General features: G+C 38.6%; 2 protein-coding genes across 2 annotated transcripts; both read right to left on the bottom strand.

Annotated features, from left to right (window-relative positions):
* Positions 1 to 3,665: 3,665 nt before the first annotated feature.
* LOC119414487 (phospholipid phosphatase-related protein type 5-like) lies at positions 3,666 to 9,713 on the bottom strand. Its single transcript, XM_037681579.1, has 5 exons — positions 9,698 to 9,713; positions 8,066 to 8,274; positions 6,403 to 6,535; positions 3,956 to 4,206; positions 3,666 to 3,851 (listed from the first exon to the last, which is right to left on the bottom strand). The coding sequence occupies exons 2-5, from the start codon at positions 8,267 to 8,269 to the stop codon at positions 3,666 to 3,668; spliced, it is 774 nt and encodes a 257-aa protein (XP_037537507.1). The 5' UTR covers positions 8,270 to 8,274; positions 9,698 to 9,713.
* Positions 9,714 to 11,911: 2,198 nt separating this feature from the next.
* tyw3 (tRNA-yW synthesizing protein 3 homolog (S. cerevisiae)) lies at positions 11,912 to 16,717 on the bottom strand. The gene is given in 7 exon segments (XM_037681578.1): positions 11,912 to 12,210; positions 12,212 to 12,304; positions 12,381 to 12,514; positions 14,036 to 14,107; positions 14,862 to 14,960; positions 15,057 to 15,137; positions 16,397 to 16,717. Coding segments are annotated over 7 exon segments (780 nt in total). The 5' UTR covers positions 16,565 to 16,717; the 3' UTR covers positions 11,912 to 12,077.
* Between the last annotated feature and the right edge of the window lie 172 nt (positions 16,718 to 16,889).

The raw sequence follows: 16,889 nt of genomic DNA, 5'->3' as shown, positions 1-16,889 counted from the left end.
TGTTTTTGGTCTGCCATTTGGGGTCATTCTTATCAAACATCATGTTAAGTTGTCCAATTAAGGACAACAAGAAGCTTTTTTTAATGAAAGTAAAGTGGACTGTCTTTTCGACATTTTAATTGTTATTTAGACAAAGTGGCACCGTTCTTTTGATATGTAATGTGAATAATACACATCAAACATTTATCTTGTTGTATTTTTAATATTAATAATAAACTTTATTTCTATAGCACCTTCCAGCAACGCCTTGCATTGACCAAGGTGATCAAGATAAAACAAAATAAAAAGAGGACACAATAAATCAGTGAAAATTAAAAACACAGAATAAAAGAAGGTAAAAGAGATTAAAAAAATAAATAAATAAATAATCAAAATTTTATTAATGACTCACTTAAACTGTTGAACTGATTTTCAGTTTTGTTGTGCTATTTAATTATAATTTGATGCCTTTGGACTTTAAGGGGCAGAGATTTTTTTAAGAGTAGAAGCAGAAATGCTTACTTGAAGAGGCGGCTCGTTTGTGATATTAAGAAGCTCGTAAGTGGCTGTTGTGTTTAAAATGAGTGTTTATGTAATTATTTTCAGTTTACATAACCAATATAAGTTTTATTTTTTCAAGGCAGTCATATTTGTTCATAACTTTATAATTAGTAAGGCTGAGGATGACCGGATCCAAGCAAATAGTTACAGAACGCTCGCTGTCAAAATAAGAGTTTCCAGATCCTGGTCCAGAGGGATCTGGCTCAAATTAAGCCCTGCACATACACTGTTGGAGTTTTTATTTTTATTTTTATGAACTGCATAGTTCAGAAGGAAAGTGGGTTAGCACACAAAGAATAGGTGACCTTCCACCAAGTATGTTGGACTGAGGTACTTTACTGTAACTCCAAGGAAAACAAACATTCTTTTTTTGTTGCGATTAATTCTGTCCCAGATTTTAGTCCCTGTCAAGAGTGTGTCATGTGACCTGTTTTACAAAAGAAGCATTCAAGTTCATCCAACCAGTAACATGTCTGATGCACTTGTGGGACTGTATGTGTGCATGTAACCTGAGGCAGTTTTGTCCATTAGACCAGAGTTTATATATATTTGGAAATATTAAATAATTATATACTGCTGAAAAATGCTAGACTGCTTCTGAAAAAGTCCTTGAGTTCTCTGTTAAAGCTGATCTGATAAAGCTGCACTGAGTCAGAGTTAAGATCTGAGCTGTTCTTCCATATGCTTGATTAGATAAAGATTGGGGGACCTGAGTGACCACAGGAGGACCTCAACATGACTTCATAGACTTATTGTGTGTGGAGTGGCTTTGTCTTGTAAACAGACTGCCACAGGGTGCTGTCTCAGAAGGGATAAGACATGTGAAAGGGTCATCTGAATCACCACCACAGGTCATGTTCAATGGCTTTTTATACCATAATGCAACAGCTACCACTGGTGTGTCTCTTTATAACCTTGGCTGGATTGATCTACTCCTCTTGGTACCACCGACACACAAACATTACCAGTAATGCAAAACTAAGAACCACTGCTGAACATGATGAGCAAAAAAAAGCAGAACGACAAAAACTTCAAATTTTGTCATGAAAAATGTTTTGCTTCCCAACGAGGGTGTGACTCTGACCCTGTGTACACAGCACTGTTTTCAAACCGTAACATTTTCTCTTTGCTGTTACTTTTCGGTTATTCATGTACACAACAACAACAACAACTGTTTTCTTTGACACAAAATCATTTTGATTCCAGGTCTCAGAGAAAGAGGTTTTTAGAAATGCTTAGCGTTGGTGTAAAATTGTGCATGCATATACAGACAGTCAATAATTTTTCTGCACATGCACAAGTAGATAAACAGCAGAAGCAATGGTGATTAACAGAGTAGTTAAAATCAATGCAAAAAACGCAAGTTATGATCATTAAAAGCATTACATTTGTACATCAGTTATGTCATTGTTCCAAATATAAACCAGATTAGCATATACAAATTGCAAACACCGTTTATTTTGTTATAATCTTGTGTAACACTGAACTCTGTAGATGTTTATGAAAAACTACAAAAACATGAAACTGACACTTCCATGCAGAGAACATTGTGAGTTTTGAAGGTGAAAAATGTAAAACGGAGGAATACCTTCGCTATAATCTTGGTTAAACAAGTATTCATTCAACCTTTTTCTTAATGCAGGTTAGTCTCACTGAGTCACAAGGACTCATTTTCAAGAGAGACCTGCTTTAGACAAACCACAGATACGGTACACACAACAAACAATAAAATGCACAAAAAATTGTGTTATAAAACAAAATCAAATCAAGGTGCCTTATAAAACCAGGTAAAATACTAAAAATAGGAACATGTCTGCATTGATTTTTGTTTTGTATTGAATTCACACTGAGGGGAAGCTGCAGGTAATGATGGCTTGAGAGAGCATGTTGTAGTTGCACTGACTATGTGACATGTAGGAGGAGATGTATGAAGGCAACAGACCAAGAAGTGATTTAAAGATGAAAATGTACCAGTGTGAGAGTCTGCATGAAGTTAATGATGACCAGTTAACCAGTGAATACAGGGTGTAGTGATGGGTATGGTATTTACAACCAGTTATAATTCTTATCACACCATGGCTGACAGCATCCAACATCTGCAAGGTACAGGCAGGGTAAAAGTATATGTCTTTTAGATGTTAGATGAAAAGTTTCAACAGAAAAACAACAACAACAACAACAAAAAAACTGTCCAATGTAGGAGTTGTGGTTTTTGTCCCCTGGTGTCTAGCCCCCTGGGGTTGTGCTCATGTCTTGCTTTCTTCCCATCCTATGTTTCTATCTTCATAGGGTTTGTGTTACCTTAGTATTTAGCTTCATCTTGTGTCATGTTTATGTCTTGCGTTTTCAGTCTCTGTCTTTGGCATCTGTGATTACTCACAGGTGTCTTCACTTTGTGTAATTGGTGTTTGCTGTATTTAAGCCTGTGTGTTTGTCTCGTTCCTTGTCCTGGCATGTGTTCTGTCCACTGTTGATGACCTGTCTCTTTCGGGAGTACCTCCTGATCATTCTATGTTTGTTTTGCTACCCTGTCAGCTCTCTTGTTGTGTTAATAAATAAATTATTTATTTTATATATTCATCCTGAGTCCTTGCCTGCCTGCCTGCCTGCACCACTGGGTTCACCAGCACCAGCCATTTGTGACAACCAGAGGACCTGACATAACTTTGCTGGATTTTCTACATGGATTACTTAGCATGGACTTTGATGTTTTGAACCACTTTGGCTATGGCTGCCTCAAAGGAATCAACGGGGGAGAGGGTGGGCTCCAGAAACCATCTTATCACCAGCAAACTGGTTGGCCCACTATGTGAGTAAGCCACGTATGGGACCAACTTTGTTGTGGCTCCTTGGACTGATGGTATTTTGGATGAAAGATGAAACAAATAAAAAAAAAAAAACGTCCAGAGGACCTGACTTAACTTTGATGGATTTTTTTTTTTTACTTGGATAATTGAGCATAAACTTTGATTTGCGTCTTTCAGTTTAACAACATTAAGACATTTAGTGACGTTGTGCTATTTTATTTATTTATTTTCCACATCCTGGTTAACTAAGTAGCTACACTAGCTGTTTAGTAGTTAACTGAATTAATGAACCGTGTTATTTCTTTTATCAAATGAACTTCAACTGACCAAAAAGATGGCGATACCAGCCCCAATGGCTTGTCCAGCGATAACGTCTCTCCAGTGGTTACGATTTTCAGCCACTCTGTTGATGCCTGTTAGCACAGCCAGACTGATCAATGCCAGAGTGACAAAGGGGCCCAGGAGATGGCTCCTAAAGGAGCTGGTGAAGGACATGATGTACATCTGAAAGGAAATAATATATTAACAACTGTTTCAAAAATCAAAAGTATGAATTAAATTTGTTTAGGACAGGAAACACTAAATAGGACTGCAACAATTTCACTCACTGCCAAATAGGCAGCTGTATACAAGCTGAGAGCGGCCTCTTTGGAAGGAAATGATTTTCGGGCTCTTGTGATGTCATCAGGGTCACCTGTACAGGCATCTGATTGCCAGACAAAGTGCATCTTGTCCAGGCAGTCGACTGCAGTGTAATTGAGCTGACATACAGACAGGAAATAAGGAGCCAGACTTCCTGTGACCAGCTGACTGACACTGACAAAAACATCAGTTGTGAACAATCCAAACGCATAGACCCCTGTGCAAAAAAGAAACCATCCACAGATTAGATTATCTAACTACAAAAGGATTTTAAAAAGTCATTAAAAAATCACACACATTAGCGTAAAATTGTTAGAATATGACCCCAAGTTCATTCAGCATTTATTTAAACAGGTTAGTCCCATTGAGCCACAAGGACTCATTTACATGAGAGACTGGAATTAGAGTGATGACAACAGTGGACAACAATGACAACAATAGACATTCACAAACGATGCATACAAATTTAAGTTGTTTTTTTTAACAATTGAAAAAGAAAGATAATTATATGGATAATTAAAAGGAAATGTAGCGAGAAAACCCCCCCAGCTAGATTACAAGGCGGTGTAGAAAACTAAAAAGAAGAACATGTCTGCATTGGTTTTTCCCAGGAACTCAATAGATGTTTAAAGCCACTTTGAGGGGTCAAGGTCGAGAGCTTTAAATCTTTTTGCAAGATATTCCAGGAAACAGGAGCAGAGTAGGAGAAGACTTTTTTGCCTAGTTCAGTCCTCACTGAGGGAACACTGCATGTAATAATGTCCTGAGAGCGCACGCTGTAGCTGCACTCACACAGTGACATGTAGGAGGAGATGTTTGAAGGCAACAGAACAAGAAGTGATTTAAAGATGAAAATGTACCAGTGGGAGAGTCTGCGTGAAGTTAATGATGTCCAGTTAACCAGTGAATACAGGGTGCAATGATGGGTACGATAATCACAGCCAGTTATGAATCTTAATGCACCATGATAGACAGCATCCAACATCTGTAGGGTGCTTGTTCATGGAAATAATGTCACCATAGTCAATGGAGGGAAGGAAGGTCACAGATACAAGGCGTTTCCTAGCATTCAGAGTTAGACAGGATTTGTTTCTGAAAAAGAAACCCAGTTTAACTTTCAGTTTCTTAACCAAATTTTCCACATGGAGCTTAAAAGAGAGATGCGAGTTGACCAAGATACCCAAATATTTATAGGAATCAACAAACTCAATCGGGACACCATTTGAGGATAAAATCAGAGGAAGAACTGCTGGGACCGACTTCCTGTTTGAAATAAGCATCCCTTTGGTTTTGTCAGCATTTAGGACAAGTTTGAAATGGAACAAATCTGACTGGATGATGTTGAAAGCGTATTGCAAAAGGTGGAAAGCCTTATCAACTGTTTTAGCTCGACAGTAAACAACTGTGTCATCAGCGTAGAAGTGTAAGGATGCATCAGGGATGCTCTGACCTATGTTACCTATGTAGATTGTAATGAGGGTGGGTCCTAAGACTGAGCCTTATGGTACACCATTGTTAACTGTTAAATAACTGGAGGAAATACAATTATGTTGAACACATGGCCTCCGATCTGAAAGATAGTTAGAGAACCAACCAATGCTATGATCTGAGAAACCAATTTCAGAGAGCTTATGACACAATATACAATATCCACAGTGTCAAAATCTTTGGCCAGGTCTAATAAAAGTGCCATGCAATGCTTCAATGATGTCATTAAGAACCTTCAGTGAAGCAGCTGTGTTGTTTCCTGAAACCAGACTGATGAAGAGCTAAGATGTTAAATGAGTCCAAATACTTTTTGATTTGAGAGTTAATCAGTTTTTCTAGAACCTTGGCTAAAATGAAGAGTTTAGAGATTGGCCGATAGTTGTTCAGTGTGGGGGGTCACCTCCATTCAGCAAAGGAAGAACAAAGGCTGTTGTCCAAGCGTCTGGGATGGAGTTTTGGCTTATGGAGAGATTGAAGATGTGGGTCACAGGGACTGTGATGATATGAGCGGCAAGCCTTAAGAAATAAGGTGGGAGTTCATCTAGTCCTGCAAATTTTTTAGAATCTAGAACTTTTAACAATTTATTAACCTCACTGACTGAGAACAGAGAAAGAGAAAAGGTGTGATTAACTGAGGATTGACTTGTCAGAAGGAGATGATTTGTAGAATTTTTGTTATTGGGGAAGTAGCTGATTTTCCAATAGTGACTGTGTCAAACAAAGAACTAGAAGCAAAAAAATGTTAGTTGAACCAGTTCAGTCTGTTCAGTCCCACTATTAAAAAAAAGCATGCATGCTCAGAAGCTCCAAACAAAATGACCAGCAGTGTGCTCACAAGGTGCAACCGATGCTTTAAAGATAATATCATCATGCAGAATGCCTACTGTAAGAAATCATGTTACTGAAATACTTTTTTACTGATTACCAAGGAAACGTGACGTCCTGCGCACCATATGGTTCAAATAGCAACAGTCCCACATGACAACAATCTTCTCGTAGTCATACAGGCTATTTGAGCGGGACTGAAGGAGGAATATAAACACCTCCACTCCTGAAATCTGTAGACATAAAAAGACATTCAAGGTATGTTAATTAAGACAACAGATGAGTATAAAAGAACACCTGTACCTATAGAAACATGAAGATTGAACTATTGGAATAAAACTACCATTAACAACTTTAGTTGCTTAATTACATATTTTGCATATGCCATTACAAATTTAGTGTTTACACATCTAAAGCACATTGTCGTATGGTAAAACAGTTATAAGTTCAAGAATGTCTCACTGCTATTGCCTTGTTCAAACTCCACTGACTGCTGGGAAAACATATTTTTACTTTCACAAATAAAGAAGAAAAAAAAGAGACCTTCTCAGTCTAAATATAACTGAGTTCAACTCTTTGTTCTAGATGTGTTTAAAACTGTGAAAGTGCCTCTTAGGCTCAGACAGCATGTAACCATTTTAACCAGCTGAGTTGGCCACATCTTCCCACCAGGAAAACAAATATCCAAACAGTCAAGTGCAAATTTGCACTAAGAAACCTATGAATGCTTTAGGAGGCAGAAGAAAAAAAGATATCATTGTTCACTTTATGCAACATGCTAATCAATACGTAGACACCAAACATCAATATTTACATTAATAAAATAGGGTAATATAAAGGAATAATCTCTAAAAGATCTAAAAATGAGAGGAAATATTTTAATATTGGATTAAGACTATGGTATGCACTCTACCTACAAGAGTAGAGTATGGCTTAGTTGTGGCATCATGACAAACTATGTGAAAAAGAACAAAGTCCATGCTCAATAATCCAGGTATACAATCCAACATTTTTCAGTCAGTTCATCTGGACAGTTTCTCTTTTGGTGCTGAAATGTTTTGCCTTCGATCCGGAAGGCTTCATCAGTCAAGGAAACACACAACAAAACTGATTCTTCCCCCAACAGCTTACTCCAATAGTGGAACAAACCAGTTTTGTTGGTGCTAAGATGGTTTCTTTGGTACGCCCCCTCCTCCATTGCGGGTCCTCTTCCTTGTTGACAGTCGTGTCAAACTGGTTGAAAACAACAAAGTCCAAGTCTGATGAAGCCTTCCAGATTGAAGGCGAAATGTTTCAGCACAACACAAAAAAATAAACTGTCCAGATGGCCTGACTGAAAAATGTTGGATATGTGAAAAATGTTTTCCATAATTTTCCCAATGAGTTCCTAATATGAGCCTTAAAACCATAACAAGACCCTGCAAAGACCATTCAATGTCATTCACTGTGAATAAGGCATTACATTAACATAACATTTTATATTACAATACAACTAAAAACGTCTTAAAGAACCAAAACCAAAAGTCCAGCTGATGTGAGACAGTAACCAATGAAAAAGACATAATATAGAAACATAAACATACATAAATATAATGAAACTACAAGATGCCCAAAGACATTTCACTGGCAGTTTATATTTATAGTTTTATACTATATCCTTTTAGTATTAAAATTATTTTAGTGAATAGCACAAAATAATGTATCATGGTGATACTGGTACTGTGGGATTGTACTGTAGTAAGTAGTCACTTGTGCTAACTTACGAGTACGACAGGCATTCCGCTCACCACGCAGTACAGAATTACAGGCTGCACTCGGCTGTCCTGTTCAGGTCCAGGGTCAGGTTTACTCAAAGCTGGGCTATTGCAAATGAAGCCCTGCTCTGCTGGACTGAACGTGTCCGTGAACTCACAGTGGTAAACGAGCATGAACATCGCTGCCAGAATCACCACCTGAAAGTACAGCATGGTCGGCCGTCAGCAGCTGGAAATAAATCAAAAAGGTGTTGGGGGGAAAAAAAAACCCACAGTTCTTCAAAGTCCTGGTACTGTTGAGTCAGCTACTGCTTATAATTCACCCATGTATCAGTTTATAATTCAGATCCTCCATCCACACCAAATCCCACTGAAGTGAAGACGCCTTTTCGACATGAATAAAGTCAGCCTCTTCTTGTGACGCCGTGAGAAGAAACCCCGTCCTTTTGCTCCTGTGACTGCAAGCCATCACATATGTGCTGCTTAGTGGAATTCATTCTGATTCACTGAACAACCTCTGAAGAGCTGCTTACAGCCTGCTGAACACAAACTCATCTTACAGAAGAGAGAAGATTCTGAAGAGATTATCAGCTCATGTAGTATGTCATATAGGATATATATTCATACTTTTCACGAGTTCCTCATCTTTCTGACTGTGTAAATGTCGTGCATTGAATTTCAACAGAAATGTAACGAGAGACGTTATTTATCTTTGACCCATCAAAATGAATGCGGTCATTTATTTTCAGAATCAAAGTTAACATCAAACATTTACATTAATTTGGCAAAATATGAAAATAATAACAGACAAGTTTCACAAATAATAGACTTCAATCACACGGCGGTGATTGAGGATTTTGCTTCAGATATTTCTAAAATATCTGTACTGACTTTAAGAGAAAGCAGAGTTTAAGATGGAAATGGAGATTTATCTTACAGAGAGATTTGTGAGGGAATTAATCTGTTTGACCAGAAACGTGCACGCTCCCATCAGATCTCAGCTTGCGACGGTATGCTTGGTTGAAGTAGATCGTTACCTGGTTGACGATAAATCAGCTCGGTATAGAATCCTTCAGACTCTTTCAGCGTCTCCTTTGAGAGCAGCTGAAATCCTTCGAGAGTCGTACGAGGTTGTTCAAACAGAAGTTATAATCCCAAAACGTCTCTGGATCATCCTGAACGCGTTTGCATCCAAGAACTCTAACTCCATCACTCTGTGCACTCTCTAGTTGAACTCATTTCTGAGTGCAGCAACACAGCAACCAACAAACTCCAGCAACTCCACAACTCCAGCAACTCAGCGTCTCAGCCTCTGTTGAACTGGGAAGTTGCCACATTTTAAATGGGTCGACTTCCGGGTCATTTGAGAGCTTTTTGATTGGTCGATGGACCAGAAATAGAGGTGTGGTTTGTGATGTAAGATGTTATCAAATTCGAGGTCAGAGAATGAGATTGTTTAACAACAGACAGAAAGATTATTGCAGAGAACCAGACTTCGTGGAGTCTCCCTCTTATTATCTTCTGAAAAAGTTAAAACATGACATTTCTTCTCAGTAAACATTTTAGTTGACCGAGAACCGACCTTTAACATACTTACATTGCAGACAGAAAAATCAAGAAATGCATATTAACCTGATTTCTTCTTTGAATGCGGAATAAAAATCATTACTTACTGTTTATGTAAAATAAAAATGAGTAGTTCTCTTCAACCTGTAAGCATTGAGTGAGCTAACACAATTTGATTATCAAACATTTGTAAAATAGTAATGATCATAGAGAATTGTCTTTTCTGCTTGATTAATTCAAGAAAGAAAGTCACCAGATGGCTCAAACTGTATTTCTGGATGCAGATCAATGAAATAACAGTCTCTGTTCATCTGATCAAGATTTGGGGTCAGATCAGGTTCACTACACTCATAACAGTCCTAACACAGAAAGCAGCACACTCACACACTAACCATTTTTGACCATTTAAGTCCAATTCAATTCAATTCAGTTTATTTATAAAGCACCAAGTCACAATAAAAGTCGTCTCAGGGCACTGAACAGAAACACTCACACACATTAAAAAAGTAAAAGTTCTCCATCTAAGGAAGCCAGCAGATTGTGTTGAATCTTCGCTCCAATGCAGTCTCCCATCCTGAGCATGACATCATCTGTTTTTGTTTGTTCTCTTTGCATTTCCCCTCCTGCTCCTTGTGTTTGACTCTGTGTCCCCTGCCATTCTTCATCCTCTCCTCAGTCTGTCTCTCCAGCAATCACCCCCTCCACCTCTGCCTTATTTAAACCTCTCCTGTGCACCATTCAGCGCCGGCTCAGAACAAAGAACATGAAGAAGAAAAACAGTTAAAAAAAAAAACAAAAAAACAGGCATACACAAAAAGCAATGTACAAAAAGCAATGATTTTGTAGATAAACTAAACATTCACACATTTTGCATACAATTTTTATTCCAAGCGCATATATACAATCAATATAAACCTTAATCTTAACCCGTAAGGCAACTTGGAGAACCTAACCGGTACATTCAGCTTATTTGCTATATTTGATTTTAAATATTACAGTCAGTTTAAACACTAATCGCACGAAACTTGTCCAGGATTAGTCTTTTATTGTTATTTTTGAAATTACATGATCATCTTTGTTGCAGCATGTGTCAAATAGGAGATCTGCACAACGCACATACTGCACCGTTGGGCCCGTTATAATCTTTTTTTATTTTTTTTATTTATTGCAACCCTGACATTATGTAATGCTTTTTTGAATTTATACCCAATAAATCTAAGCTTCTACTTTCAAACTAAAGGGAAAACATATTTTAGTTGTGATGAGCACCCTTACCCCCCAGAGACAGCTGTGCTTGTGTTTCAGTGGAGAACTGGTTCTTCATCTTATAAGGTGACCACTGCTCAGTCTACCACATGCATGAATAATTTTTAACAAATTATGGAAACTTCATACATATAGTTTTGAAGTTGTTGAAATGATCAGATGTGGTGGGAAAAAAAATGTGTTTATTACATGTTTATTGTGTTAGACTGTTTTTAAGTATTTAGTGTAACTTTATGGAAAAGGTCTCTGCTCCAAAAATAATGCATCAAAATTAACATTATCAGTTGTTGACCTAATGACGGCTGTAACAACCTCATACCATTTTTACTTTGCATTTTATTTTAGATAAATTTGCATAAATTTTGGTTTTCCCCATTCAAAAAAATAGTTGGCTCTTTAGACCACAAGCACAATAATTTTAATTTATACCAAAAAAATATCATGTCTATAAGGTCTGCAACTCTTGAAAGGATTTGCAGTAAAAATAATATATGTTAAAAAATATATATTTTCCCAATCATTTTTTACGTTAGTGAGGGACCTAAAGGCACTGAGTGTATAATTTTAATGGTGCCTCAAAACGTGCATTTAATATTAATTTTTAATTTATAGTCTAAAACTTTTTGCTGCTCCTAACAAAAACTTCCAGAAAACCACAGCATGCATATTTGAGTACCCAGAGGAAACCCACGCATGCACAGAGAGATCATGCAAACTCCACCCAGAAAGGCCCCGACTGGGATTTGATTCCACGACCTTCTCACTGGGAGGTGACAGCTCTACCAGTCGAGCCACTGTTCCACCCTACTTAATGACAATATATAAATAAAATATTTTCCACCGCACTGAGACAGAATGGATCAGTGGAAATCTTCTAGCTGAAGAAATACATTTATATACAAGTCAACACTGATTTTAACAAAAACAAAAAGAAACATGAAAACAATAAAAGTTTTATTTATAACAAGATATTCAAGAACAACATTTACGTAGATAAAAGGTTCACCTTTTAAAGCTCTGACAGCTCAGCAGGTAGCTCGACGACAAGTTTGGAAAATGTCCTTGAAAATGCAAAGTGGAATTAGTTGCCGTGGAGATTTTCTCTGTCTCTCCTTCTTCACCGAGAAACTGAACAGTCTGCGCTCAGTTTTTTGTTAACTCCTAATTTAAGTCCACGATGTGTGCAGAGTCACAAGTTGATGGGGGGACTGCTGTTACTGTCACCATGGTAACCGTCACGTTCACGCCGTCTCCTCTTCCTCCGTTGATACACATCTGCTTTGTTCCTCTCCTCCTTTTCCCCCTCTTCCTCCTCCGTCCTTCACGTGTTGGGGCTTTTGTATTTCTTGTGAGCTGGACCAGTCTGAGGGGGAAGGTCTCGCCGCTGACAAGGCTGACTGGAGGTTCTGATAGAACCTGGACAGGACACAGTTTGGACTTAAACTGATGTGAGAGCATTTTATGTATTGAATGATGCTCAGCTCAGACTGACCTGTGTATTTTCCTGAGGTTCTCATCCATCTTCTGATTGGCTACTTGTGTCAAAAAGTGGATGTAGTCGGGATCAACGAGAACCTTTCCATAGTGGCTCAGAGGAACCTCCAGACCATGGGTGCTCCGGACAGCCTGGAGGAACCAAACAGAGCGGAGATGTTGTCTCCTGAATAAGAAACGATGTCAAACTGATACTGACTTTAACGCAGGACATCTAACAGGAACTGACAATTAAACACATTAAGTTAAAAATGTCTTGTCCAAAGACGACCTGAAACATGGATGATTATAAATACAGGAAGTACATAATCAAGTTGTGTTTAACTGAGACGTTACATGACTCTGAACATATTTTGCACATGAGCACATTGTTGTAAAAAGTATTTATAGATGGGTTTTAACATACACCACTGGATGAACAACATATTCCCTTCAGCAGCAAAAACTTGAAGCGATCAACCATTTCACTTTCTCACACCATTAAGGAGAAAATCTGATCTGCTCCTTTTTATAACGTCGCTTTAGTTCATTGAGGTTTGCAGACATTTGGTTCTGCACAGGGCAGCATGATGGTGCAACTGGTAGAAATGCTGCTTCTTAGTGAGCAGGTCCCCGGTTCAAATCCCGGTCCGGGGGCCTTTCTGGGTGGAGTTTGCATGTTCTCTCCGTGTTGCATGGGTTTTCTCCGGGTACTCCGGTTTCCTCCCACAGACCAAAAGATGCATGTTAGACTGATTGATAACTCTAAATTGTCTCTAGGTGTGAGAGTGAATGGTTGTCTCGTTTGTCTCCATGTGTCCCTGTGATGGACTGGAGACATGTCCAGGGTGTCCCCCGCCCCTCACACAGTGACTGCTGGACATGGACACCAGTGACCCTGTGACCCAAAAATGGAAGAAGCGGGTAAAAGATGATGGATGGCTGTTTCTGCACAGCTCTCGTATTCAGGTGCGCTCAATAGTCCAGAAATTACAGTCTTTTTTTCTTTTCATCAAACCTGCTGAATGAGGCCTGCAGGGTCTGAGATGATGCTCGGTTTTTTTTGGTTGCAAGTTCTCTGAACTTCACACAGTCTGCTCTCAGAGATTACTTGCTGGCAAACATTACAAATGTGAGTTGTAAATGTTCGTTAATCTTGAAAGCAAAACAATTTGAAAATGACATGTTGCTATTAGAAATGTGCTCATACGTGTGCTGAGCAGAAATCAACACACAGAATTCGACTGCTGTAACTTATTTCCTGCAAGAACTTGGGTTTTCATACTGAAATTACATTTTAGTTTCAGTAAAAACAAAACAACACTGACATAATAAATGATGTCACGTGTCGCTCTTTATATTGGGTTGAATCCATAATGTTGTAAGACCTGCTTTAAACCAACATATTTTGGATGTGTAATCATTACAAATTGAACTTAATCTTTTTTACATGAAACACAAATTGACATTTGACGCTGATGGAGTGCAAACCATTAAAGAACAACTAATCGAAAGTTTTACAAAACAAAATATTACAATAAAGACATTCCAAATTAAAGAAGCCGTTACACAATAATAACATAAGTTAGATCTAAGAAATGCAGCATATTTTGATATTTCAATCTTGTTAGTGAATCAATGGCAGAAAACCTGCCTCCTATTGATTTAACATACCGAGATGATCTTTCCAGTCTTGCCAACAGTGAGTCCAGAGTTCTTAAAGCCTGAGTTGATGGCCACCGAGTGCTGCAGAAGAAACATGTTACAGCCACACTGGTTAATATCACTTGGATTTGTGCTTCTGATAAACCACTTTATAATATAGTCATTAATAGTAGTGGAAAAACTATTGGACCAAATCTTATTCTACGAAATTTTGCCTCCATTGAGCCACACTTTTCAGTAATCTACAGGGATTTAGAGCAATATTTCTCTAAATGGCACCTATAAGCTGTTTTTATTACTCATTTTGAGAAAAAAAAGCCAAAGACGTCAGTTGCATCAAGTTGTATTTGATGAATAAATGTTGTTAAACAAATGATTTTGTACCAATAAGGTGACTCTCAGAGGTCTTTCAGCAGAACCTTTGGCATGTTTGGTGAGTGCCATTTACCAACGGAGTTAACAAGAAACTACAGGACAAAACATGTAGGAGGCAGCTTTAAAGAATTCAATTGCAGACGTTTTCTTAATAAATAAAAATAGGTTTGACGAATGATGCATCGTCTTTTAGTTGATCCCCCCAAAAAAGCTCTTTGTGAATTATTTAACTGGTAAAAAATGGATAAAGTTTGTCAAGCTGTGCGACTTTATTATTTGATTCAGCCACAGGTTCAGTGTCCCTGAAACAAGATGCCGAAAGACATAATTCAAGATGTCTTCATTATGAAGTTGCTTGTTCTGCGTCAGACTGAACTCGACTAAATAAGCTTTTAAAAACATAGAATGACTGACTCGGTCACATACACCAACCCTGCAACACTCTGCGTGTCCCTCTCACCAGCAGCTGAGCGTCTTCCAGCCTCCGGCACTGAACGTGAAGCACAGCGGGCTCAAACTTCAACACCGCGTCCCCGCTGGACCTGCTCAGGCCAGACATCTGGAAAACATCCAAACGTGTCATGACACTTGCAGTCAGCCCTGCACGCATCGAACTGGTTTACGTGAGCGACAATTAAAAACCACTCTGTCTCACCAGATCTTCGAAGGTGCACTTGTGGTGAGAGACGAACAGCCAGACGCAGTTTTGTTTTTGGACTTCACAGCTGTCTGGAGCCTGCAGAGCGAAGGAACTGGTATGTTACACAGTACACTACGTGGGCTGTGTTGATGATCATCTCATGTTAAAAGAATCCTGAAAAGAACTTCCTGTGCAAAAGTCTGGAGCCACTCGTTTCTTCATGTTTCTTATAAAGCAGGTAATAGTTAGTGTGTAAACAGAGAGTCAGGATAGTGTTGACTGCTTGATGTCTGAGCTCCTGGGAGGTCAGTCAATGATTACTGACAACTCCCACTCTGTTTGTTTCTATTCACACATGTATGCTTTTCCTGCAATGGAAAAAAAAAAACAAAAAAAAACTGACAATTCTTTTCAGCGTTCATAAATCCTTAAGTTTTGATAATAATAGGGGAAACACTGCATATTGTGCATTTTTCTGTCAGACATTTCAGAAAATGTTGATGATTATGGCTTAGAAATAATGAAAAACCAAAACTCAGTGTCTCATAAACTTTGAATATTACAGCCAGCTTTTGTTGCCTTTGTCAGTGTGGGAAGGTGCAGAGACCTGATGGAAAATGAACTCAGCATCTCCATAAAGCTCTTCAGCAGAAGGAAGCAGGAAGTCTCTAAAATGTCCTGGTAGATGCTGTGTTGACTGGACTTCAGAAAACCCAGTGGACCAACACCAGCAGAGGACATGGACCCAAACCATCACTGACTGTGGAAACGTCACTCTGGACTTCAAGCAACGTGGATTCTGGACCTTTCCTCTCTTCCTTCAGACTCTGGCACCTTGATTTCTAAACAACATGTAAAACATACTTTTATCTGAAAGCAGGATGTTGGACCACTGAGCATCAGTCCAGTTCTTTGTCTCCTCAGCAGGTAAGACACTTCTTATTTTGTCTCTGGTTCAGGAGTGGCTGGACTTGAGGAATGAGACATTTGTAGCTCATGTCCAGGATTCATCTGTGCATGAGTTTCAAACATGGAACTTTATCACAATATTCTAATATTCTGAGACACTGAGTTTTGGGTTTTCATTATATGTAAGCAAAAATTATCAAAATGACAAAAGCATGACATATTTCACTCTCTGTGTAATGAATTGATAAAATATACGAGTTTCACTTTCTGAAGTGACTGACAAAAATGAACTTTTCCATGATATTCTAATTTTAGATGCACCTGTTTAAGGGTTCAAGTCTTCAGAAACTACTGGAAGCAGAATTTAGAGAAAAGAGTGGCTGATTTTGACTTCATGAACAGTAATGTAGTTCAGGGGTTATAAGAACAGAAAAGGCCTCTCTGACCCCGTCGATGAGGATGATCCTTCCGGAGCAGGAGCTGGTGGTGAAGAACTCCTCACAGCTGCTGAGCAGAGACACAAGAGGTTGAACATCTTCATCCACACTGCCTTTCTTGCTCTGGTCCAGCTTGTTCAGACACTGTTTCTTCCACCGGCTGAACGTCTTCTCCATGGTTGAAACACACGAAGATTAATGAAGCAAACTGTTGTCCTGGGAGTGGAGACACTTTCAAATGTAACAAATATAAGTTGTACTCGTCCACTGTTTTTGCTTCGACTTGTTCTTTTTTTGTTTCTTCTTCTTCGATTTTTGCTTCTTCTTCTTCGCCACTGCTCAAAGGGGCAGACGTAAGAGGTGCACCACCGCCACCAAGTGGATGAAAGTGGGAATGAACAAAATCCATGCTCCATAATCCAGGTATATCTTGATGCATGCTCAATAATCCAGGTATACAATCCAACAATTTTCAGTCAGGTCATCTGGATAGTTTCTTTTT

This window comes from Nematolebias whitei, chromosome 9 (assembly GCF_014905685.2).
Source record: "Nematolebias whitei isolate Nwh7 chromosome 9, NemWhi1, whole genome shotgun sequence".
Taxonomy (NCBI): Eukaryota; Metazoa; Chordata; class Actinopteri; order Cyprinodontiformes; family Rivulidae; genus Nematolebias; species Nematolebias whitei.
The sequence above is the reverse complement of the archived record's forward strand: the minus strand, read 5'-3'. Positions and strand labels throughout refer to the sequence as shown.